General features: G+C 36.6%; 3 protein-coding genes across 3 annotated transcripts; 2 read left to right on the top strand and 1 right to left on the bottom strand.

Annotated features, from left to right (window-relative positions):
- The first annotated feature begins 5,220 nt into the window (after positions 1-5,220).
- On the top strand, positions 5,221-7,746 carry LOC130724676 (uncharacterized). The gene is made up of 3 exons (XM_057575955.1): positions 5,221-5,414; positions 7,130-7,237; positions 7,356-7,746. Exons 1-3 carry the CDS (start codon positions 5,352-5,354, stop codon positions 7,575-7,577), a joined length of 393 nt encoding a protein of 130 aa, XP_057431938.1. The 5' UTR covers positions 5,221-5,351; the 3' UTR covers positions 7,578-7,746.
- A 1,045-nt stretch (positions 7,747-8,791) lies between these two features.
- On the top strand, positions 8,792-11,390 carry LOC130724677 (putative pentatricopeptide repeat-containing protein At1g03510). Its single transcript, XM_057575956.1, has one exon. The coding sequence runs from the start codon at positions 9,993-9,995 to the stop codon at positions 10,773-10,775; it is 783 nt and encodes a 260-aa protein (XP_057431939.1). The 5' UTR covers positions 8,792-9,992; the 3' UTR covers positions 10,776-11,390.
- Positions 11,391-21,575: 10,185 nt separating this feature from the next.
- LOC130725517 (uncharacterized) lies at positions 21,576-22,980 on the bottom strand. The gene is made up of 2 exons (XM_057576736.1): positions 21,670-22,980; positions 21,576-21,599 (listed from the first exon to the last, which is right to left on the bottom strand). Exons 1-2 carry the CDS (start codon positions 22,978-22,980, stop codon positions 21,576-21,578), a joined length of 1,335 nt encoding a protein of 444 aa, XP_057432719.1.
- Positions 22,981-25,262: the final 2,282 nt, after the last annotated feature.

Genomic DNA, 25,262 nt, shown 5'->3' with positions numbered 1-25,262 from the left:
ATATTCAATGGCTATTATTTTATGTTTCACCACATATGGTGCCGGGTAGGAGATCATGGGTTAGGACTTAGGATCAATCCAACAAGTAAAACTAAATCAATTTTAATTGATTTGTATTTATTTAGTTACTATATATATACATTTTTTTTTTGCATTGGAAAAATAACAACGACACTACAACGCTAAGACAACTCAAGCCAATAAGAGCAACACATTATCCGGAGGAGAGTCCAGAAAGGTAACACATAATTGCAAACTGTCACCCATGTCTGCAAGCAATCCGCAGGACCATTGGCCTCCAGACCCATATGGTGATACGCACATCCCAGTCTTGCGAGAGAAGAAGATGTAGATCCATAAGGGCAGGAGCATACACATGAAACCTGAACACATCCTTCTAAAGGGGTTTAACTAACTCCAAACAATCAGAACCACACTGCGCACCCTCTTGTACCCCATATCCCAGAGCAGTGGAAGCCCAATCCTTAGAGCCTGTAGCTCCGCAAAAAAAAGGATCCCCGCCACTAGCAACAGCAAAGAACCCACCTAACCACGAACTAGAAGAGTCACGCAACACCCTTCCCATCCTCATACAGGTAGCTCTACACACTTTTAAACGCCCCATCCACCATCAGCAAAATATAACCATCTAGGGGAAGCTTCCACCGCACAGGATCAAGCATTGTCCTCTCACACAGTCCTTGCTTTCCAAGCCAAGCAGTATAGTCACGCGCCTCTTGTCTGATCCACTCACCAATGTACTCGACAATCCATGTCTTCTCCTCCAAGACCATCTCATTCCTCTATCGCCAGAGTCCCCAAATTGCAGCAAGTAACATAATAGCATTAAATTTGAATCAAATTAATTATTTTCAGTTCAATTTTGAGATTTATTTTTTGCAACCCCAAAATTATTGTTTTCTTATTTAATCATATATTTATACCTTTTTAACTTCATTAAATCTTTTTTACTTTTATATCTTTTTCTTAAATCATGTTGGCTCTGCCATATACGGTTTGGAGTTTGGATTGATATCAAAGATACTGGCCCAAACAATGAAAGGCTAGTGTTGATGTCGTCTCAGCTTAACACCGTCGTAGAGTTGGGTGGTCCACTCGTTGTCCTCTCTCACATTGAGTTAATGGTCATATCTTGTCCTCCGTCGTAGAGTTTGTGGTACATGGGGAATAATTTCCAAGGCAATCTGACATCCCAATGATGATTAATTTGGGCAGGGTGACCTTAGGGTAAATTAAGTGTACCTCGAGAATAGTGTCAAGCCTTATTTATAGTAGCATGTCGCATGTCTACAACCGTCGTATAGCGATAACATTCCTTGATGGACTTAGCACATGATGTGGGGGTCGTTGGACTATAGAAGTACACATCTTTTGCATCGCCTTGCTGGACAGTGGGGATCAATTGCCCTTGCTGATAAAGTGTTTTTTTCCATGCCACATCTGAGGTTCTAGACTATTCTTGGATCCAGACAGGCCGCTTAATGAAGGAAATCTACAAGGTCATGTTGAAAGAATCTTAATGAAGACCTTCAGAGTTAGAAATCAAATGGAAGATATAATTCAACAAAAAGGCTCTAAAGAAGTAAATGCTAAAATCCAATTATGTGCATATGCTTAATGATGAACAATCTCCACTTAGCTTTCAAGTTGTTGGACAAACCTAGTCGTAGACTTCAACTACAAAGATTCATCCTGAAGTCTAGAACTCGCTCCCACCAAAGAAAGTTGCCCATGCTAATATGAAGATTCATTGAGAGAACTTTCAGAAGAAGCTTAGTTTAGAACAAGTTGAAGAAGACTTTAGGCGGATTAGAGTTGAAAAATAACATAACGAAGCAATCAAGATCATGGATCCAAGCTTCCTATTATCAATCAATCTGTTGAGAGAAGTTATGTAACGACTACGCCAACCTAAAGATAAAATAGTCATTAAGAAGAAGGAGTTGTTGTTGCACATAAGAGATGTTTCTAATGCAAGCAACCAATGAAAGAAGAAACTAACTAAGGACGCACACTGCACCTCAACGTCAAGATCATATGTCTCGTGTTGAAGATGGTTAAGTCAAGCAAGTGTATTCTAAACTGATCAAATATAATTTCACCTTGATAAGTTGACTTGAGATCCTCATGATAAAGAGTTGCATATTCCTGAAGATCACATGAACTCTTATGTTAAAGGATCAAGTTTAGAAGAAGATGTCTTGTTTTAGATTGCCTCAACCTATATCAAGGCAATCTTATGTTGAACATATTTATGAGCAACCACGACAATCAAAAGGAAGATGATTCAAGCATAAAGATCATGACCAAGTTGGTATGTCTCCAAAGAATGTCAAATACATATAATGTTGAAGTCATAGATCAACTGAGTAGGACATTGAGTATTCATCTACTAAAGAGATATTCCCACCAAGAGCTTGCGGGAAAATTGTTGGGGTTGATTGCAATGTAAGTCCCACATTGCTAATGAAGGAGAAAAAAGATCAAGTTATGCATCCTGGAGAAGTCCCACATTGCTTAGATTAGTGAGGGGTGGGAAGGTCCAAGACTATATATAGGGATCTTAGGCTCCTTGTTTCAACACACCAAAACACGAAAGATGTAGCACCTGAAAACACTTTAAGTTTATATTTGTGTTTTCTTTTTCTCTTATGCTTTTGTTTTAGAGTATTGTGAGATGTAGTTCAAATATTTATTTTGTAGAGTGTGGGTGTACTGGGGTCATGGGGTGGTTGAGAGTGAAGTCTATGTGTTGTAACAATTTTCACATAGTGTTTATTCTATGGTTGTCGGTTTTGACAACGGCCGTGGTTTTTTATCCGGTTTTGGAGTTTCCACGTCATATTCTTGTGTTGTTGATTGCGCTTCTGGTTTATTTTACTTCTTCAGCTGTGTTGTTTCCCAACAAAAAGAACTCTTCGGAATTCAAAGCTTTCAATAATAATCCAAAGAAGTTGAAGAAGAATTGCCCTGATGATCAAGGTTGAATTATAAGATAAGGAAAATCTTTAGAAGTAATCAGAAAAAGTATCAGAATGAATGTTGAAGAAGGAATCGCAATGAAGATCAACCATCCAGTTCAACCTGTTGTTTATCTAGAAGAAGAACATCTTCCAACATCAAGCTTATCGTATGAAATATTATTTAGAGAAAAACAACATATTTTGATCAACCTTGTGCATATTTGACATGCTGAACGTGTGATGATTAGAACATGTCTTCCAAACGACAACCTTACAATCAAATTTAATGATGGTCTTACCTTCATGGGCCTTAGTTACCCCCAAGATTTTGTAAATCTTTGGGAAAAATGATTTGTTGTATTATTTAAAAACCATAACCATTTCTTCTTATCTTTGGCGCTAAATTTGCAGTTGGAGACACTGTATTCACTAGTGTAGCCGTGATTGAAGCAAGAAGGAGTTGTGACGGTGTATCCTAACTAGACTTTGCACGTTGAAAAAAAAAAAACGATTTCAACTTTGTGGGTTTGTTCTGCTTGGAAACATTAGAACGGGTTAGCTTCATGGTGATATTATATTAAAGATTGATCTTTCTTGAGGATGAATGACAGGATACAAAGAGAAAGAGAGAGACACTAGTGAGGAATTTGTGAGCAATGGCAAGGATTCTACGATCTGATTCAGCAACTTCATTTCAACCACATTTTTCTGTCTAATCTCTCCTTTTTATGTGTTATCCTAACCAAACCAAAAGGTTTCTCTTCCACTGGTCAACAAAATAACAAGCCCAAGCAAAAAAATATAATTTTAAACAATATATATCATATTTAGAATTGAAATATATTTGACTTGTGTATTATTATATTTAATATTTTGAGAAATCATACCAAATTATTCCAAACTAGCCGTCAAACTTTTTAATCATTTTGAATTATGTTTGAAAATTTTCATGCTGCAACACTTCTATTTTCGGTCTTAACCCTTATGAGATTAAACTGTTGGCTCCACCACTGCTTCTTAGGGCAGCTATTGCATTCCAATTAACCTAGTGGATCTTCACTTCCCTTGCTTCCTTCCCTACCAAAACTTATTGATCATACTCTCAATGTGATTACTTAAGTCAGCCGACAAAGAAAAGCAACATATAGTTTAAGTCGAAATTGCTTGAGCCACAAATTCAATCAAGGTTTCCCTACCTGCTCGAAGGAGGGGTTTTGTCAAAAGTGTTTTTTTTGTGAGCAGGAAAGCTAAAACAACCAAACGAAAGGCCTTAAACATCTCTATAGAACATTAACTCCAGCCTATCTAGAGGATCTTTGAGCTTTGTGTAAACATTAACTGAAGGCGGGCTCCCATACCAGCTAAGTAGTCAACAAGTTCTTTAGCATCTCTATGAATATTATGAAGATGCACCTCCCAATCACAAGATAAGAGGCGTTGAAGATCAACGAACTCTCTAGCCAATTCATGAAATTGAAAATGATCATCCTTTAAGAATTCAACAATCTCTAAACAATTTGCTTCACAAATAATCTGCCTTAAATTTAGACTCAAAAGCATTTGAAGACCAAATTTAAGCGCTTAAATCTCTGCTCTCAGCGGATTTCATCCTTTTTTTATAGGCATATGTTAGTTGTTAGTAATGTTAGTAAATTAGTTCTCCTTAGAGTTCGAACCCTAGACATTCATCATTCACCCTTCATCCCACCCAACTCGTATGTCCCTAACTCTTACCACTTGAGTTAGGCTTAGAGAACACCAAAAGCGTAGATACCATGTGAATCTGAGTGCACTTGGCTTTTCAAAAAAGAAAAACAAAGAGAATGTGAGCTAAGGGAGGGTCATATGACAAAAGTGTATATTTAAGCCTATCATATATTGCTTGTTTAATTAAAAAAATTAAAAAACTAATTTAAAATAGCTTTTGAGTTTTGACTAAAGTTATGATATATACACATATCTTCACTCATTTTCCACCTCAATTTTATATTATTTCTCTTTTCTCTATCAATCAAATCACATATTACATCTTTACTTTCTTTCTCTTTTCTTCATATTTCTCTCTTCCTCCCCTCTCCACACCTCATTTTTGAGGTGTGAAGATATAATTATTCTTTTGACCCAACATAACCATTTTTATTTCTACTTTCATGATATTAAAAATTGAAGGACTTTTGGGTGACTTCTAACATTTATCCGGACACACTAATAATAGTTAAAATTTGACCGGATCCCTAAAACTTGCCTACTAAACTTCCAAACACACCTAAAACTTATAGCACTCAGAACTCGTGAGTCGTCCCAGAAGGAAGCCTTACAGGAAGTTGGAGTGATCAAACCGGTTGCACAGACAGACAGAGAAATCCCATGGCAGAGGAAGGGAAACCAGATGCACAGCTTTTCCACCTTCTCTCAAGTCTCCTCCACGAGGTTCGTTTCACTCCGTTCATCAATTTTACGCTTCGTGTTCTGATTCATCATTTATTTGCTTATTCTGTTCTGAATTTAGTGTTTCCACTTTTCTTTGTGGAATTTGATGATTTGAGCATCTAATTTCTTATTTCCATCTGTATAATTATTAGACCTAGATTTGTGAATTGCATGAATTGCCTAGTGAATTGCATTTGGCACATTCTTACTGTATGAATTTATTCTACTAGTTCAGATCACAGCCTGAACAACAGGATATATTGATCTTATCTCCTAAATCTTTTTTAAGCACAATGGTCAAAGAAGCATATAAGTTGATGATTGTTTTGGGCTCTATAACCCTTATGTGGCGATCGATAACACATATACTTACTCCTCAGTACCTATACTTTTCATTCCAGATGAGAAACAACAAATTCACATCTGTCACTTGAAATAGCACTAAGCAAATATAGAAAAACATACGTGTTGCGGTATTGTATCACGTGGATGTTTTTCTGTAATTGCTTTCTGCTACTTCTAGAGTGACGGAAGGGGATTTGTTATTTCTGCTGGGAATGGAAAATACATGTACTGAGGGTAGGCAACTCTTCTTTATCTGTTGGTTAAAGATCATGGGACATAATGGTTATAGAGTTAAAACTAATCAAGAACTTATGCTTCTTTAGCTTTTCCTTGTGCTTAATTTTTTTTTTTAAATTTAGTTAGGAGGTAAGACCAATATATCATGTTGTTCAGGATGCTGTGATTTGAATTTGTTGGATTCATGTAGTGAGAATGTGATATGAATATTTATAAAGATTGTGGCTAATTGTCTCTTGGTGACATGTTGAAAGACGTTCAAACCTTCAACATGTGTCATGTGAGTTTAAGCTATCTAATCATGAATTTGTATTCTTCTTTGATCGCATCTTCATGCAACTTAGCTCTAAACTCAATCAATACACGTGAAAGGTTTTGCCACCTTTCAAAATGTCACCAAAAGCAATTCGCCATTGATTGTTCAAATATTCATCTTGCATTCTTACTAATCTTACAAAGACAGTAAGTGTTTGGATTGAGGTATTGATTAATATCGTCACCTCTGGTTTGAAAAGTTTGGAGATGAATGAGCATAAATGAGGATATGGTGCAACAACAACCAAAACCTTTTCTTTCCTTTCTGGTGGGGTTAGTCACAGTGGATCCAACAATAACATTGTCTTCTGTCAAAAACAAAATCTCTTCCAACTGAAATCGATATCAGCCTTGTTCCCACGTGTCTCCTGTACCAAAAGGGGGAAAAAATCTAAAGCTCTTTGTTGAAACTACGTAGTTGTGGACTTCTCCATTTATAATCTGTACTCTGAATTGTACATAATCATTTACAGTATAATGAAATGAGTTCTGCGTTATAGGCCAAAGCTAGAGCGAGATCAGTGTTTTCTGGTGGAGAATACCTACCTAGCATTCTATGATCTTCGTTTCATTTCACTATGATCCTAAATTGCCTGCTTTCATTTAATTAACTTGTGTCCACTGTCCTCCATTTTAAACAGAAAAAAAGATTAGACTACTTTTCTTCCCTTGATCAGTGTGATTTTAGGCATTCTAATTTATAAAGTATCCAAGAATGTTACATATGCTTGCACTGGATTCTACCGGTAGTTTAACTTCCACTGCATTATCTCTTACTGGCCACTGCTTATGTGCATGTCTGTTGGTAAACTGTATAGGTTGAAGCATTGACAAATCAAGAAGAAGTTGAACTGCGTTCTAAAATTGAAACCCTTGGATTAGAGGTTACAAAAGTTCCTCAACAGTCAACCAAGCAGCTTAATGAGGTATTTTTCACTTTTTAGCCATTAATTGATGACCATTTCTCTGCATTTCCCATGTTGAAATGAAATCAAATTAACATTCTCTCCTTTTTTTCCCCCCTTAAATTTGTTGTCTAAATAGTTGGAAATAGCCAAGGAACTGGATAGATTATCAGCAAAATTGGATGATGTGGATGAGATGATATCGACAACCATGGCTTCAGATCCACAGGTGCAGTCACTCTTGAGTGGTACTGCTGATTTGTGGATGCCGGTCATCACTGCTACCTCTGAGGAAAGACGTAAATTTGCAGCCTCTACTGGAGACACCACCACCGAAACAGATGGGGAACCCTCTAAATAGTTACCTGTTTTCGAGTCATTAAATAAAGGATATATTTATAGGGTTTTATATATGTTTTTATAATAAACTGACATACATCTAGAAAGTGTTTCTTTGTATTTCCATTAAATAAGAGATTGGTAATATTGTTAATAGCAAAAGATGATAGTGGAAAGACCGTTCTTTGAAATTTTGAGGCATTCAAACTTAGCAGAAGACCTTTTTCGTTTTTGTTTTTGTTTTTTAGTTTAGTTTTGTTTTGTTTTGTTTATCTTTTTTGAGTTGATTCATTATAAGATATTATGGTCTCTTTTGATTCATCTAGCTGAACCCTTAGTGAGAAAAGTTTTTGTTTTTGTTTTTATTTGTTGGAGTTGGCATTCTTAGGAGGTTTTGATTTACCAAGTACGTCTATTGATGCTGCTTTGGCTCGCACCACATATTCAAGTTAATGGGGGCGTTTCGTAGAAGGGATCTTTAAAGATTCCCGGGTAAGTTAGGTTGGGAATGTTACATTCCCATGTTTGGTACAAGTTTCAGAAAAAATATTCTCAGGTATTGTGGATTCCCAGGCATGCAATTTATATTGATTTTCTCCCAACTTCATTCCCATGTTCAAGGATGGGTATCTTGTATTTCCATGGGACTAACTTTTATTTTTACTTCAAATTTTATATTTTTAAATATTTTAATTAAATAAATTTTAAAAACATACCTGGGAATTGAATTTATCAACCAAACACTTTTTTAAAAGATGCTCGGGAATAACATTCATATCATAATATCTCTGGGAATCCACTTACCCGGGCATGATTTTTGATAACTTGTAACAAACGCCCCCAATGTGTTATGATGGACGTTTACATGACCAAAGCCATAATATACTAAAAAGTATCAAGCATAATCCTTACACTTAGTTTTCATAGCAATCTTGACGTGAAAATGTATTTTGTATTATCTATCATAAAAGTGATTCTCAAGCTGAAGGGGTATTTCACTATTTCGCTTGACACTAATTTTCAAGTTTATTTTCATTCTTTTTCAGTAGTGTTTCGATTCATTCACACTCTTATTTTTTTCATTTCATTTTCACTAACTTTCTCTTCCTATATTTCTCTTATTTTCTTATCACATCACATATTATATCTCTGATTTCTCTCCTCTTTCTTCTTTTATTTTTTTGATGGAAGGGTATTTGATCATGGTACGCCAAAGCAGTGTTGAAGAAAGTTTTATGATGGGGTTGTAAATCCGATAAATTTTGGTAGAGTTTTGATTCATGCACAATTCACTTTCTTTTCCACCTCATTCTCACTCCCTTTTTTTACCAAACAACATTAATCTTTCTCTCTAATCATCTTCTATCTTCTTTGCTAAACTAAACATGTGTTATTGTGAAAGACATTAACCACCAGTTAAAAAATCAGCTCAAAAACCTAATTTTTTTTAGCTTCCTTTAAGAAGCTAGAATTGTTGTGTCCCAATCACAACAGTCAAACACATGGAAAAGGGACTTCAAGTCAACAAGGCCACTCCACAGGGTCACTTCACCATAGAGCTACTCACTCCAATTTCTAACACAAGTAGTGAGTGAAGAAAACAAAACAGAAGCAAACGTTTGTATTGTATTGTAATTTGCATGGCTTCATCTTCATACTATTCAGCAACGGGAGTTGGGTTTGGCACCCCACCTATGGGGCTTGGCACCCCACTTTATCAAATACGGAATTTAAAATTCCGTATTCTCCCTATTGAATACGGAACTTAAAATTCCGTACTGTATTTAAGCATGCGTGTCACATTTTCAACCACTCATTATATACTAAAACAGATACGGAATTTTATTTTCCGTATTGATACGGAACTTTAAATTCCGTATTTAATAAAGTGGGGTGCAAAGCCTAAGGGGTGGGGCACCAAACTCAATTCCCTTCAGCAACCCATTCACGGTTGCTTTATTTCACAAAGCTCATAACCTCCCACGTCAACCAATCCCGTCACGACCAAGCCCTCACCGTCTTCCACCACATACATTCCACCCTCACTCTCCCCCTCGACCCTCACGTCTTCTCCCTCGTCCTCAAATCATGCACCGCCCTCCGCCGCCCCCTCCTCGGCGCCGCCATCCACGCCCACGCCGCCAAATCCTCCTTCCTCTCCAACCCCTTCATTGCCTCCGCTCTCATCAACCTCTACGGCCATTGTCTCTCCCTCACCTCCGCACGCCACCTGTTTGATGAAATTCCCCACCGAAATGACGTCGTCTGGAACGCCATGATCTCGCTTTATGCCCACTCCCCTGATAACCTCCCAACTGCGTTAGAGCTCTTCCACCTCATGGACGTCCCGCCGAACGAGTCCACATTCAACCCAATCATAGCCGCGTTGGCAGCCCAGAACGACGGGTCGTTTAAAGCCATTGCTTAGTACCGGAAGATGCTTGAGCTAGAACTCAGGCCGCGTTTGATAACGCTGCTTGCTTTGCTCCCTGCTTGTGTTAACGTCGCGGCGCTGAATTTGATTAAGGAGATTCATGGGTATGGAATAAGGAATGATATCGACCCGCATCCCCAATTGGGTAGTGGACTAATTGAGGCTTATGGAAGATGTGGTTGCCTTGTGAATTCGTGTAACGTGTTTTCGAAAATGAGGGATATGGATAAGGATGTGGTTGCGTGGAGTAGTCTGATATCTGCGTATGCGCTTCACGGGGAGGCTAAAGCCGCGTTGGAGACGTTCAAGGAAATGGAAATGGCGGGAGTGAAGCCTGATGGGATCACTTTCCTCGGGGTGTTGAAGGCTTGCAGCCATGCCGGGTTTGCGGATGATGCATTGTGTTATTTTACGAGAATGCAGAGGGATTATGGTGTGGAGGCGAGTAGCGATCATTACTCGTGCTTGGTGGATGTGTTGAGTAGGGCTGGGAGGTTGCATGAGGCGTACGAGGTGATAAGAGGGATGCCGGTGAAAGTGACCGCCAAGGCGTGGGGCGCGCTTCTTGGGGCTTGTAGGAATTTTGGGGAGTTGGGATTGGCTGAGATTGCAGGGAAAGCTTTGGCCGAGGTTGAGCCTGAGAATGCTGCAAATTATGTTCTGTTGGCAAAGATGTATGCTAGTGTTGGGAGACAGGAGGAGGCAGAGAGATTGAGGAGGGAAATGAGAGAGCGGGGAGTGAAGTCAACAACTGGTAGTAGCTGGGTTGTGTATTCAGAGTCATGAAGTGTAATGGGCGTTTGGATTTACTAACTTCAGGGTCTAAGGTGCATTTTCTCAGAAGCTGTGACTGAAAAGCTACGAGATAAGCTTTCACTTAGAAGTGATTCTGTAGAAATGATTCTTTGGCATTTCATTGTGGAGCTAACGATACCATTCACCTCATGTTAGCATACCAAAAATAATGTTCTTGGAAACAGGAAGGATGAAGTTCACATAGGCAGGGTATGAATAGGCTCCAACACTTGTTGTCAAGGTGCTTTTATGGACATGAATCCTCTGATTTTGGCTCCAAGGTTTTGAATGGAGACTGGGAGCTCAATTTGCATATAAAAGCTATTAGTTAATTCCATATACCTCTAAAATCAGAAAGTTGTGACAGCACTTGTGATTTCAGACTGCAATTTGAAAACCTTTCTGAGAGCCTGACATGACTTTGTTGTTTGAAGATGGAGATTAACACCCCCTATACAAGAGGCCTCGCGAGAACATGGTCCCCCATTCTTGCAATGAGTGAGAGTTCAACTCCGCGCTGATGATCCACAGATACTAGATCGTGATCTTGTAAATTCGTTATAAGCTGATTTTATGGTTGAAGATATTGGTTGGGCAATTATTTAATCTCTTTTCTTACCTTGTTCTTTATGCCAGATCACCATGCTCAAGCAAATTTCTAACAAACTTAATGTAGATAAAATTATAAACTAAGGGTGTGTTTGAGTAAACAACTTAATTAAACGGTTAATGGCTTAATGCATAAGCGCTTATTCATAAGCTGCTGTGAGAAACTTATTAAAATAAATTAAGCGGTTAGTGGCTTAATGCATAAGCGCTTATTCATAAGCTGCTGTGAGAAACTTATTAAAATAAATTAAAAATAGACTATTGCATATGTGCTTATTCATAAGGTTTTGAATGAAGATTGAGATCGCAATTTGCATATCAAAGATAGTAAGGGCCTGTTTGGTTGCAATTTTGTTTTTCAGTTTTTAAAACAATTTTCAGAAACAATTTTTATAAACAGTTTTCAGAAGAAGAAAACAGGTTGAATGACATGTTTTCGAATATTTAGAAAACTGATATCTGAAAACTAAAAACTGAAACTGAAACATCTTTTAGCTGTTTTGAGTTTTTAGTTTTAAAAACTGAAAATGGGAATTGTTTTCAAAAACAGGTCATACCAAACAAGTTTTCAGTTTTAAAAAACTGAAAACTGTTTTGAAAACAGGAAACAAACAAGCCCTAAGTTATTCCATATACCTGGTCCCGTTTGGAAGAGCTTATTTGAGCTTATCTGATAGCATAAGCTTTTATGCCAGTGTTTGGGAGAGCTTATGCAAACAGCTTATGGCCTACCATAAGCTGTTTTGGGCTTATTTTCATAAGCTACTCAGGATAGCTTATGAAAAATAGCTTATGCTTATATATTGCTTATTTTTTATTTATTTCAATAAAATTTTTAAAATAGCTTATGTATAAGTGCTTATGTTATAAGTGCTTATGACCATAAGCGCTTAATTAAGCTGTGTTTCCAAACGGGGAATCAGAAAAGCTATGACCCAAATATGATAAATGAGGAGAGAGAAAAACCTAAATTTAAAAATAAAATTACAAAAGCACTCATAATTTACACTATTTTTATGAAAAAAAAGTTGAAGTTTTTGGTCTAAAACAAAATATGTTAAGTGCTAACTTACTCCTTCACAAAATCTAGTGAGAGTTATGTATGAGTCAATTTTGTTAGTTCATAATTGTAAGATAACGATCGTTTTATAAATTATGATTACTTTTTATCAATTAGTAAAAAGTAATCATAGTTTATAGAATCATGATTATCTTACGATTTGTTGTCAGTTCATAATCTAGAAACAAAGACTAGGAAAAGCAAAAGCAAACCAAATGAGAGACTACGACAAATATCTAAAGCCTAAAGCTACCAAAGACAATACTTTAAGCAAGGCAGACCACGTACAACAAGCAAGCTCCAATCAATTCCATGAGGATTTTTTAAAAAATAATAAATAAAACTTATTACTATTTTTTACTTATAACTAATACGCTAAGTATTAATTTTTTTTAACGTATATTAAAGTTAAGTTTCATGTTAATAAGTTAAGAATATTATATATATATATATATATATAATGGACTTGAGTTTAATTAGTGACAAGATTAATTAGGTAATTATTAATGTTATTTTAATTTTAATTTATATAAAAAATTTAAATCTTCTTATGAATATAACTAAAATATAAAATTTAAGAAGTAGTTAAAATATCAATTTTATTATTTTTCAATTATTGATCAAAAGTTGAGAGAAAAATAAAAGATAAAAATTTATATAAAGTAATATCTTTAATATTGGAAAACATGAAATTAGTCAATGGTTAAATGCAATTTGTAAATATGTAGTTTAGAAATTATTTTAAATATCTTAAATTATTATGTATGTTGTTTAATATCAACTTTAATATTGTTTCATGTTAATGTAGAAAATAATTATAAAATGCTCTTGAACTTTATCTTAATAACAATAGTAAGACAAATTTTGATAACTATTGGAAACACCTAGAAGAATTAAATACCCTGCTATTAATTAATTAGTATAGAAAATAAATTCTTCTATACGATTTAATCGGTATCCATCCTCTGCTCATAGCTTGAATGATCGCGAGGTAGGAGAAGGGTGCTCATATTTTCTGGTAGCTGCTCAAAAAAGAAGAAGCTGCGAAAGAGAGAAGGAAGGTGTTGTAAGGAACATGTTGCTTGGTGGCTGGCTGCACAAGGTATTTTGAGTTTGCATTTAGTATGAGTGTTTTAGGGTTTAATTATGGTCCTATGTTTTTTTTCCTTTTTTTCACTAACTTGGGTAAATAAGCATTTGGTGGACCAATATTTTTTACGTGATGGTTAAATGAATTTTTCATTTTGCATAATATTGCTATAAAACTTCTATTTCATTTCTTTAATTCTTTTATATGAATTTAAAAAAAATAACGTCAAATGAAATAATGAATCAAAGTTTTATCATCATAATGCATTTTTTTATTTTTAAAATTTATAAATATGAAATTTGTTATAAATAATTTTTAATACTATGCAAAAAAAATTAAAAATATTGTTTAACTACCACCAGTAGATTAAACCTCAAACCGGTACCTCTATTGTTTTAAAGACCATACTGGTTCAACAAACATTGGATATCAATATGCATGAATGGTAGAATAACTCATAGTATATTTCAATTACAATTAGTTTTATTATACATGCTCAATCAAGCAAAATACTCAAATTGCTCAATTTATAATTCAAACAAAATTGATTATTTGAGATGAAGTCTCAATGACAACAAAATTAGCATTTGATGTTGTAGATCGGTCACGAAAGGACATTGTTGGTTATAAGCATCCAGCCAAAGCACTATGCTATCCAAAAGCATAAGTTAGTGACTCTTCATCCTCTTCTCAAGTTAATTCATTAATTGGAACATGAATTTAACAAATGGATTTTGAAAATTGGTGATGGGAATATACAAACAATTAGTAGAGAAGACAAATATAGTTCAACATAGACAAGAATTTAAGCCTACAAGTGGGTTACTTAAAAACGTTGTCGATAGCACATATTCAAATTTACAAAATCAATTTCAAAATGATGCACTCGATGCCAAAACATTGTTTGCACCTAAAAGTAGGAATGTCAATTATGCTACTCACAAACATCAATTCAGTCATAGGCATGTGCAGTGACACAAGATTAGTCATCCGACATATGGGAAATGAAGAATAATAGAGGTAGAATACGTAGGGAAGCAATTACATAGGTGTCAAATCCCTTATCACATAGATAATTCTCAAGTGACATTTTATCAAAAGAAGAAAATAATTTAGAATAAAATTTTATTACACAATGAAAAGCAAAGAAAACCAAGGACAATCATTAAACCATGTGGGATTATAGTTACCACTTGCATTCTCTCACAATCAATTATATGTTGAGCAAGATATAATTGTATAGCGTAATGTCACCAAAAGGATTGCAAATACTTACCATTGAGCAAGATGAAATATATGCAGAATATACTAAACATATATTGTATACATAAGTTTTTTTATGAACTTTCACAATGTACATTTAATATATCTGTATATTCTTAATCATATTCCATGCTTTTTTACCTTTATACAAACATATATTTTACAAAGATATTATAATTAAAAATTACAACTTAAAAATAAGTGTAACGCCCCAATTAAGGTAACTGGGACGTCGCATTAGGTAACCTAACGATTGACTAAGGTTCACGGAACCACGGAAATTTTTTTTTTCTGAAAACGAACAGTTATAAGTTCAAAAACCTCGCGAGAAACTTAACACGATACAATAATAATATTACATACCCAGTATCCCGAATAAGTTATAATTATTACACAACAACAAGAAAATAAAATATAAAGTCCTTTATTCAAATCCGCCATAACAGAAAACCAAGTCATCACTTCTGTTCATCCGCATCCGCACCTAATGGCAGACGAACGCCAAAAACAACAAGACAAGCAACAATGAAAGGGTTAACTCATGCATTAAACATAAATCAGATTGCAAGTTAAATAAAGAAGCAGCATATAGCAAATAAGGGTTAGTCTTCCTAAATGTCTATATGCTCTCTACAAAATGGATCGATCAATAATAATAATAATAATAATACCCCGATGGGTAACAACGGAACGATAACCGTTGGGGCCACTTAAAAAAATTTGCACATGTGGGACAGTCTCCGGCTGCCGCTTGATAATAATAATAACATTAACAATTGCACCTCGAAAGGTGGGACAGTAACTGAACGAAAACAGAAACCGCCGCTTGAAGTGTAACGCCCCGTAGGACGGGACGGCGCGTGGTCGAGACCACTAACCCGCCACTCCTAATGAAATGATATGGTTAGCCACACAATAATAAGAGTGACCTCAATTCAACATAACCAATAAAAGTTCCAATTCATCAACGATAAAAGTGAACCTCAGTTCATCATAATTAATAAGATAACCAAGATAATAATACTCCATCAATCCATCAATAATAGGTGGAACAGATAATGAATAAAGTCATGCTATCTGAAAGTAAATGACGGAGTTACCCTAACCTTTAACCGCGTGAATAATCGGAAACGGATCAATCGTCAAACGACACTGCATAATATTAAATAATGATCCTTTTAAAACTTAAATTAATTAATAAAGGTAATATTTATTTTAGTCCTTAATTATAGGTTTTAATCTGGAGTCCTTAAGTTTGCCCAAAATTCCAGAAATACCCTTAAGACATGTGAAATTACCGTTTTGTCCTTTTTAACAAATTAAATAGCAAATAAATACTTAAAAACATATAAAAATGCTAAAAATGTTAAAAATGACAAATTGAATTTTTCTAAGTCAGATTACATCATTAAAAAAAATTTCTACTATCTGGAAAAATTATTAAGCCAACTAACCATTTTTAACTAATTACTAAATTAACCAATTTATACAAAATTACTTAAAATAGCTATTAAAACAATAAAAACGTTATGAAGTTCAAATTTATTAATCTTTACGCTCCTAAGTTCAGTTATAATATAAAAACTATTTTCTAACCTCTGGAAATATTTTTAAAACGTATTACCAATTTTAAATGTAAAAACTTAATTAACCATTTTAAAGAAAAACACCTAAAAATAGCTAATTTATAAGAAAAATATCAATAAATGATTTTCAGTGCTCTAACTTGTTTATAAACTCTTTTGTGACTCTGGAAAATTTTCATTGATTTTCTGGAACTATTAAACTATTTTTAAACCATTAAATAATACTAAAAAGTCTATTATTATACTAAAAATACTTAAAATTACTAAATCAGTGAGTTAAGTCTCTGGAAAATTTAAGAACACCTACATAAACGATATGAACATACTTGATCACTGGAAAATTTATTTTACAATATCATTCTATTTTTAAACATTTTAAAACATATATTACTTATTTAATTAACTAAAAATCACATAAATTACTAAAATTGGTGAAATAATTTATAAAACTTCCAGGGATGATATTAGACCTATACTGAAGCTCTATGTAATTATCATGACCTAAATCAGGCTCTAACAAATTTTATAACATATTCCATATTTTCTAACCAATTAAAAGTCCAGTTATCATGCAAAACTTGTAGTAATTAATCTAGTGCTCCAACAATTCTCAAACTTTTCCAGAAATTATCTCACAGCATCATGATCATACAGTAAACGTTTCAAGTCCAAGTGATTAGTATAAATGGTACTTCCTTTGAAAAAGTTCAAAAACTCCAAAACTTGAAATTTGAAGATCAGGTTTGAGGTTGATTCGAGCTACCAAAGGTATTGGGTTATGTTCCATGATGTATAAGGAATCTATTGCAACAAGTTTGAGGTCCTGAAGTGCTCTATAATGGCAGATTCGAAGAGTTCAAGTTTCTTGAAAAGTTTGATTCAAATTTGGTGAATTCATGTTGATTTGAGGTGTAATTAGTGTTTAGGGAGCTTAGATTATGAGTTTAGGAGGTAGAGGGATGAAAAACCGACCTTGAATCGCGCTAAAACGCGAGTTGGAAATTCCAGAAGCTCCTCGCCGGCGATGGCTTCCACGCGGCGGAGCAGGCGGCGATGCTGGCGGCGGAGAGGGAGAGGAGACCACCACTGGATTCCGCTCTTCAAGCCATGAACATAGGTTCAAGAATCATCAAATTTGGTTCAGTGGTTAGAGAGAAAAACATGATTAAAGTTTGGATTTCTCACCGGAATCTGGAAAAACTGAAGAACACCAAGAACAGTTTGATGTTTTGAGCAGATTTTGTGTTAGGGACCTCCAATTGATCTGAAATTTTTATGGGAGACTCCTAGGATGATTATGAACACAACCGCGAAGCCCAATTTTGAATTTGAAGGCTAGAAAAATAAATTTGTGTTTTAGGTGAACTTTCTATAACATGATCAAGTAGGCAACTTAGTGAGATTGGTTAGAGAGATTGGGAGATGATCTGAACGTGAAACTTGTTGGGTCAGATAGAGGAAGTGGGAAGGATTAATTAAAGCCTTGAATCAGCCAAATCCACTGAATGAGTAAAGAGAAACTTGATGATGAATGTAGGGTCAAGATGTTTGCCATGAAAATGAAATAAATTGATTTAAAACTCAATAATGATCAAATGGTGCCAAACTCGAATCAATCAAGACCTAATCTGGCCCAGGGCACTCAGGAATAATAATTAGGGTTTAATAATTATTTTTCCATAATTTACTTTTACCATCTACCATTTATTTTGAATTTTTAACTATTTACCAAAGGTAAAATCATTAAAAATTAACCAAAAATCATAAATCAACTAAAATACCCTAGAAAAATTCTAAAAATAATATAGGTATTTATGGTTAGGTTTTCCAAAGTATTTCCAAAAATATTTAACATAGTAATAATTTTCCTTTCGTTTACCGATAAACTGAAAAATCGGTAAACGACGAACAGTCTGACGGTAAACGATCAGACTGAGAAATCAATCGTCGTAGGTTTCATATATGTAAATTACAAAATACATTTCAATACACACACAAATACATCAAATAAATATAGGGGTCTTATATTACTACCCCTCTAACAAAAAGTTTCGGCCTCGAAACTTAAGATCCGACAAACAACTCCGGATACTGCTCTCGGATTTTGTCTTCAAGCTCCCAAGTTGCATCACCAGCAGCTTGGTTCCATATGACTTTGACTAGATGTACTTCCTTGTTCCTCAACTGCTTGACTCTACGCTCAGCAATGCTCATCGGTGCCACGTCGAAAGACAGATTATCCTTCAACTGAATATCATCATCAACGAGGATATGCGAAGGATCAGGAATATACTTCCTCAACTGTGACACGTGTAGTACATCATGAATTTTGGACAAGAAAGACGGCAAAGTAATGCGGTAAGCTACGTTACCGACTCGCTCCATGATCCGGTACGGACCGATAAACTTTGGTGTCAACTTTTTGGACTTAATCGCTCTGCCTACTCCTGTAGTCGGCGTCACCCGCAAGAACACATGGTCACCAGCCTGAAATTCCAAGTCTCGGCGTCGAACGTCAGCGTAGCTCTTCTGTCTACTCTGAGATGACCGCATCTTGTCCTGAATCTGCCTCACCTTATCGGTTGACTGCTGTACTAAGTCAGGACCAACCAGAAGATGCTCACCATCCTGAAACCAACACAGAGGAGTCCTACATGTCCTCCCAAACAAGGCTTCAAACGGTGCCATCCCGATACTGGCATGAAAGCTGTTATTATAAGTGAACTCAATCAAGGGCAACAGTTCATCCCAGCTCTCCTGATTATCCAGTACACAAGCTCGTAACAGATCCTCCAAAGACTGAATAGTACGCTCCGACTGACCATCGGTCTGAGGGTGATAAGCAGAACTCAAACGAAAACTCGTACCCAAAGCCTCATGCAAAGCTTTCCAGAACTTGGAAGTAAACTTTGGATCTCTATCCGAAACGATGCTAGAAGGTACTCCATGCAGACGTACAATCTCAGCTATGTAGACTCTCGCAAGCTGTTCCACATTATAATTCGCTCTGACCGGTAGGAAGTGAGCAGACTTAGTCAGGCGGTCCACAACAACCCAGATAGAGTCAAATTTCTTCCTGGTAGTCGGTAGCGCTACAACGAAGTCCATAGAAATGCTATCCCACTTCCACTCAGGCACATCAAGAGACTGTAACAAACCGGCAGGTTTCTGGTGCTCAACCTTAGCCTTCTGGCAAGTCAAACACGATGCTACAAACTCAGCGATCTGCTTCTTCATTCCAGGCCACCAAAAACTCAACTTCAGATCTTGGTACATCTTAGTGGAACCAGGATGAATACTCAGCTTACTACGATGTCCTTCCTCCATAATCAAACGTCTCAACTCAGAAACCCGGGGCACACAAACTCGTCCCTTACAGCGCAAAATATCATCAGACCCAACCTCAAAGTCAGGTGCTTTACCCAGGCTGATCATCTCGCGCTTCTCTTCCAACTCCTCATCTAGTCGTTGTTTCTCACAGATTTCCTCCAACAGTTCACTGGAAACCGTCAACATCCCATAACTCAGTTTCCCAGGGGTTAACACAACACCCAAACTTAGATCTCGAAATCTCTCGATCAACTCCAGTTCCTTAACCATCAGTGAAGACACATGGATCGTCTGACGACTCAAAGCATCAGCTACCACGTTGGCTTTACCTGGTTGATACAGAAGAGTGAAATCGTAATCCTTTATGAACTCCATCCAACGCCTCTGCCTCATGTTCAAATCTTTCTGATCAAACAGATACTTCAAACTTCTATGATCACTGAACACCGTGAACTCACTACCGTACAGATAGTGCCTCCAGATTCTGAGAGCAAAAACAACAGCTGCAAGCTCCAAATCATGCGTCGGATAGTTCCTCTCATGAATCTTCAACTGCCTCGATGCATAAGCCACCACTTTCCGATTCTGCATCAGCACACAACCCAAACCCTGATAAGAAGCATCATAGTATACCTCATAAGGTACATCATCCTGTGGCAAAGTCAAAACAGGTGCAGTAGTCAAACGTTGCTTCATCGTCTGGAAATTCTGTTCACACTCCTCAGTCCAAGCAAAAGGTTGACCCTTCCGAGTTAGCTTGGTCAAAGGTCCAGCAATCTTGGCAAAGCCTTCGATAAACCGACGATAATACCCAGCCAAGCCAATGAAACTCCGAATCTCAGTGACAGTCATCGGACGTTCCCAAGCAACAACAGTTTCCACCTTGCTAGGATCAACAACAATACCCTCCTTGGAGATAACATGACCCAAGAATTTCACTTCCTCCAGCCAGAATTCACATTTACCCAAGTTGCCATACAGAGTTTTCTCCCGAAGTACTTGTAGCACTTGGCGTAAGTGATCCTCATGCTCCTTGTGGTCCTTAGAGTATATCAGAATATCATCAATAAACACCACAACAAAGCGATCCAAGAACGGATGAAAAATGCGATTCATATAGTCAATGAATATCGCAGGCGCATTCGTCACCCCAAAAGGCATAACCAGATACTCAAACAGACCATATCGAGTCCGAAAAGCAGTCTTCTTGATATCTTCCTCCTTAACCCTGATCTGGTGATAACCTGATCTCAAATCAATCTTCGAGAAAACCGCAGCATCCTTCAGTTGATCCATCAAGTCATCAATCCTCGGTAACGGATACTTGTTCTTGATCGTTACCTTATTCAGCTGGCGATAATCAACACAAAGTCTGGAACGACCATCCTTCTTCTTGACCAACAACACAGGCGCTCCCCATGGCGATTTGCTGGTACGTATAAACCCTTTCCTGCTGAGGTCCTCCAATTGACTCTTCAGCTCAGTCAACTCAGCTGGAGCCATACGGTAAGGTGCAATAGAAATAGGTCCAGTACCAGGAATCAGATCAATACTGAACTCCAACTCCCTGACAGGCGGTAAACCCGGTACATCCTCAGGAAATACATCTGCAAACTCCTGCACCACAATAATACCTTTCACTCCATCATCTCCGATCATCGAAGAAGTCGAAGCCAAAAACATACTCAGAGTCCCGTGCTGTAAAGATAGCTTCGAAAAATAAGAAGTCAGGAACTTGGCAACATCAGCCTCAGGAAGAATAGCCACCTTATTAGCACAGTCGAGCAAGACGTGATTCGCCGATAACCAGTCCATCCCTATGATGATGTCCATACCTTGGAGCGGTAGACAAATCAAGTTTGTAACAAACTCTTTGTCTAGATACAACCAAGAACACTCTAAACAAGCAGTGTTAGCAATCACACTTCCCGTAGCGGGAATAGTCACCACAAGATCAAAAGGCAATTCAGTTAACTTTAGCTCTAACCTCAAAGCACAAGCTAAGTCTATGAATGAATGCGTAGCACCAGAGTCAAACAGTATAGTTAAAGGTTTACCATTCACGCTCCCGACGCTCCGAATCAGTCCATCAGCTCTGCTGGACTCAGCACCGCTAACTGTATAAACTCGAGCACTAGCAACAGGCCTCTTCCCTTTATTAGCAGCAGGGGCTGGCCTCCGAGCAGCAATAGCATTAGTAGCAGCCTCAACCTTGGGATTTGTGCAATCCTTACCACTGTGACCAGTCTTCTGACAATTCCAGCATACTAAGTCGGGACAACGGTTTGCAAAATGACCCTTCTTTGAACAGCGGTGACAAACTATCTCTGAAGTATCAGACTGTGTAGGCCTCGGTACAAAATTCCCGAAAGAGTGAGAATACCCCGACGAAGTACCCCGATTCTGAGGGCGCTGAAACGGTTTCTTCTGAAAAGACTTGTTCCTGTCAAACCTCCCTGGTGCTGATCTGTTGGGGCCTCCACTGCCCTGATTTGGACGGAAAGCAGGCCTTGATCTGAGATTATCAATGGCCTCAATGGACTTAGCTTTCTCCACCAACTCCTGATAACGATGGATGCTGGTCAGTCTAACAGCCCGCTGTAACTCATAATTCAGCCCAAGAGTAAACCTGCCACACATATAATCCTCATCCATCTGGTCGTGAAAGAACCGGAAATGTTTAGCCAGAGCCTCTAACTTTACTGCATATTCAGCCACAGACATCGATCCCTGTCGAAGCCTCAGAAACTCTTCCTCCTTGACCATCTTGACACTGGCCGGAAAGTATTTGTCCAGGAAAGCTCTGCGAAAGACCACCCAAGTAATAGCTCTACCATCAGCCTCCATCATAGCTTTGGCTCCGCGCCACCAATACTCAGCTTCCCCAGTCAACAGATATGCAGCATAGTCCACCTTGGTAGCTTCGGCAGTGTGAAGGAAAGCAAAGATCTTCTCCAATTCCTGTAACCAAGAATCAGCCACTTCCGGATCAAATCCACCAGCGAACTTCGGCGGATCCTGCCTTTTGAAGTCATTGAGCCCCTTAGTCTGAGCGGCTACCAACTCACGCTCCTCCTGTGCAGCACGCCTAGCATTCTCATCTGCCTGAAGTTGGGTAGCAGCAGTTGCACGTTGTGCCTCAGCTTGTTCCCTAGCAGCAGTACGGAGTGCTTCAGCTTCTTCCCGAGCTGCAGAATTAGTGACTTGCTGAGCCATCAAGGCTGTCAAGTTGGCAATTGTGGCTTCCAAATTATTCATCTCGTTAGCTTGCTGATTATCTGATTGTGAAGCTTGACCGTGACGAGTTCTCATCAACCACTTAAGAAACCTGAAGATAACCTTATTAGGCAACAGGTTAGATAACAGAGTAACGGTCTAAAAAGCACAAAGAGTCTAAGTCTATCAGAGATTCCCTGTTTTCGATTGACACCCCATCAATCGACTCCAGAGTAATTATACTACCCATCAGCTTTGGTTTATCTAGAACCAAATGCTCTGATACCACAAAATGTAACGCCCCAATTAAGGTAACTGGGACATCGCATTAGGTAACCTAACGATTGACTAAGGTTCACGGAACCACGGAATTTTTTTTTTCTGAAAACGAACAGTTATAAGTTCAAAAACCTCGCGAGAAACTTAACACGATACAATAATAATATTACATACCCAGTATCCCGAATAAGTTATAATTATTACACAACAACAAGAAAATAAAATATAAAGTCCTTTATTCAAATCCGCCATAACAGAAAACCAAGTCATCACTTCTGTTCATCCGCATCCGCACCTAATGGCAGACGAACGCCAAAAACAACAAGACAAGCAACAATGAAAGGGTTAACTCATGCATTAAACATAAATCAGATTGCAAGTTAAATAAAGAAGCAGCATATAGCAAATAAGGGTTAGTCTTCCTAAATGTCTATATGCTCTCTACAAAATGGATCGATCAATAATAATAATAATAATAATACCCCGATGGGTAACAACGGAACGATAACCGTTGGGGCCACTTAAAAAAATTTGCACATGTGGGACAGTCTCCGGCTGCCGCTTGATAATAATAATAACATTAACAATTGCACCTCGAAAGGTGGGACAGTAACTGAACGAAAACAGAAACCGCCGCTTGAAGTGTAACGCCCCGTAGGACGGGACGGCGCGTGGTCGAGACCACTAACCCGCCACTCCTAATGAAATGATATGGTTAGCCACACAATAATAAGAGTGACCTCAATTCAACATAACCAATAAAAGTTCCAATTCATCAACGATAAAAGTGAACCTCAGTTCATCATAATCAATAAGATAACCAAGATAATAATACTCCATCAATCCATCAATAATAGGTGGAACAGATAATGAATAAAGTCATGCTATCTGAAAGTAAATGACGGAGTTACCCTAACCTTTAACCGCGTGAATAATCGGAAACGGATCAATCGTCAAACGACACTGCATAATATTAAATAATGATCCTTTTAAAACTTAAATTAATTAATAAAGGTAATATTTATTTTAGTCCTTAATTATAGGTTTTAATCTGGAGTCCTTAAGTTTGCCCAAAATTCCAGAAATACCCTTAAGACATGTGAAATTACCGTTTTGTCCTTTTTAACAAATTAAATAGCAAATAAATACTTAAAAACATATAAAAATGCTAAAAATGTTAAAAATGACAAATTGAATTTTTCTAAGTCAGATTACATCATTAAAAAAAATTTCTACTATCTGGAAAAATTATTAAGCCAACTAACCATTTTTAACTAATTACTAAATTAACCAATTTATACAAAATTACTTAAAATAGCTATTAAAACAATAAAAACGTTATGAAGTTCAAATTTATTAATCTTTACGCTCCTAAGTTCAGTTATAATATAAAAACTATTTTCTAACCTCTGGAAATATTTTTAAAACGTATTACCAATTTTAAATGTAAAAACTTAATTAACCATTTTAAAGAAAAACACCTAAAAATAGCTAATTTATAAGAAAAATATCAATAAATGATTTTCAGTCCTCTAACTTGTTTATAAACTCTTTTGTGACTCTGGAAAATTTTCATTGATTTTATGGAACTATTAAACTATTTTTAAACCATTAAATAATCCTAAAAAGTCTATTATTATACTAAAAATACTAAAAATTACTAAATCAGTGAGTTAAGTCTCTGGAAAATTTAAGAACACCTACATAAACTATATGAACATACTTGATCACTGGAAAATTTATTTTACAATATCATTCTATTTTTAAACATTTTAAAACATATATTACTTATTTAATTAACTAAAAATCACATAAATTACTAAAATTGGTGAAATAATTTATAAAACTTCCAGGGATGATATTAGACCTATACGGAAGCTCTATGTAATTATCATGACCTAAATCAGGCTCTAACAAATTTTATAACATATTCCATATTTTCTAACCAATTAAAAGTCCAGTTATCATGCAAAAATTGTAGTAATTAATCTGCTCTAAAAATTCTCAAACGTTGCCAGAAATTATCTCACAGCATCATGATCATA

The sequence above is a fragment of the Lotus japonicus genome, chromosome 6, assembly GCF_012489685.1.
Source record: "Lotus japonicus ecotype B-129 chromosome 6, LjGifu_v1.2".
Classification (NCBI taxonomy): domain Eukaryota; kingdom Viridiplantae; phylum Streptophyta; class Magnoliopsida; order Fabales; family Fabaceae; genus Lotus; species Lotus japonicus.
The sequence above is the reverse complement of the archived record's forward strand: the minus strand, read 5'-3'. Positions and strand labels throughout refer to the sequence as shown.

What these genes read in the sequence shown, in the direction of transcription:
- LOC130724676 (XM_057575955.1), top strand. Translation starts at nt 5,352, where the DNA reads ATGGCAGAGGAAGGGAAACCAGATGCACAGCTTTTCCACCTTCTCTCA. An exon ending in TCTCAAGTCTCCTCCACGAG is followed by an intron (nt 5,415 to 7,129) that starts GTTCGTTTCACT and finishes TAAACTGTATAG; the next exon opens with GTTGAAGCATTGACAAATCA. An exon ending in CAACCAAGCAGCTTAATGAG is followed by an intron (nt 7,238 to 7,355) that starts GTATTTTTCACT and finishes TTGTCTAAATAG; the next exon opens with TTGGAAATAGCCAAGGAACT.
- LOC130724677 (XM_057575956.1), top strand. Translation starts at nt 9,993, where the DNA reads ATGCTTGAGCTAGAACTCAGGCCGCGTTTGATAACGCTGCTTGCTTTG.
- LOC130725517 (XM_057576736.1), bottom strand. Translation starts at nt 22,980, where the DNA reads ATGAATAATTTGGAAGCCACAATTGCCAACTTGACAGCCTTGATGGCT. An exon ending in AATTGCCTTTTGATCTTGTG is followed by an intron (nt 21,600 to 21,669) that starts GTGACTATTCCC and finishes GGTTGTATCTAG; the next exon opens with ACAAAGAGTTTGTTACAAAC.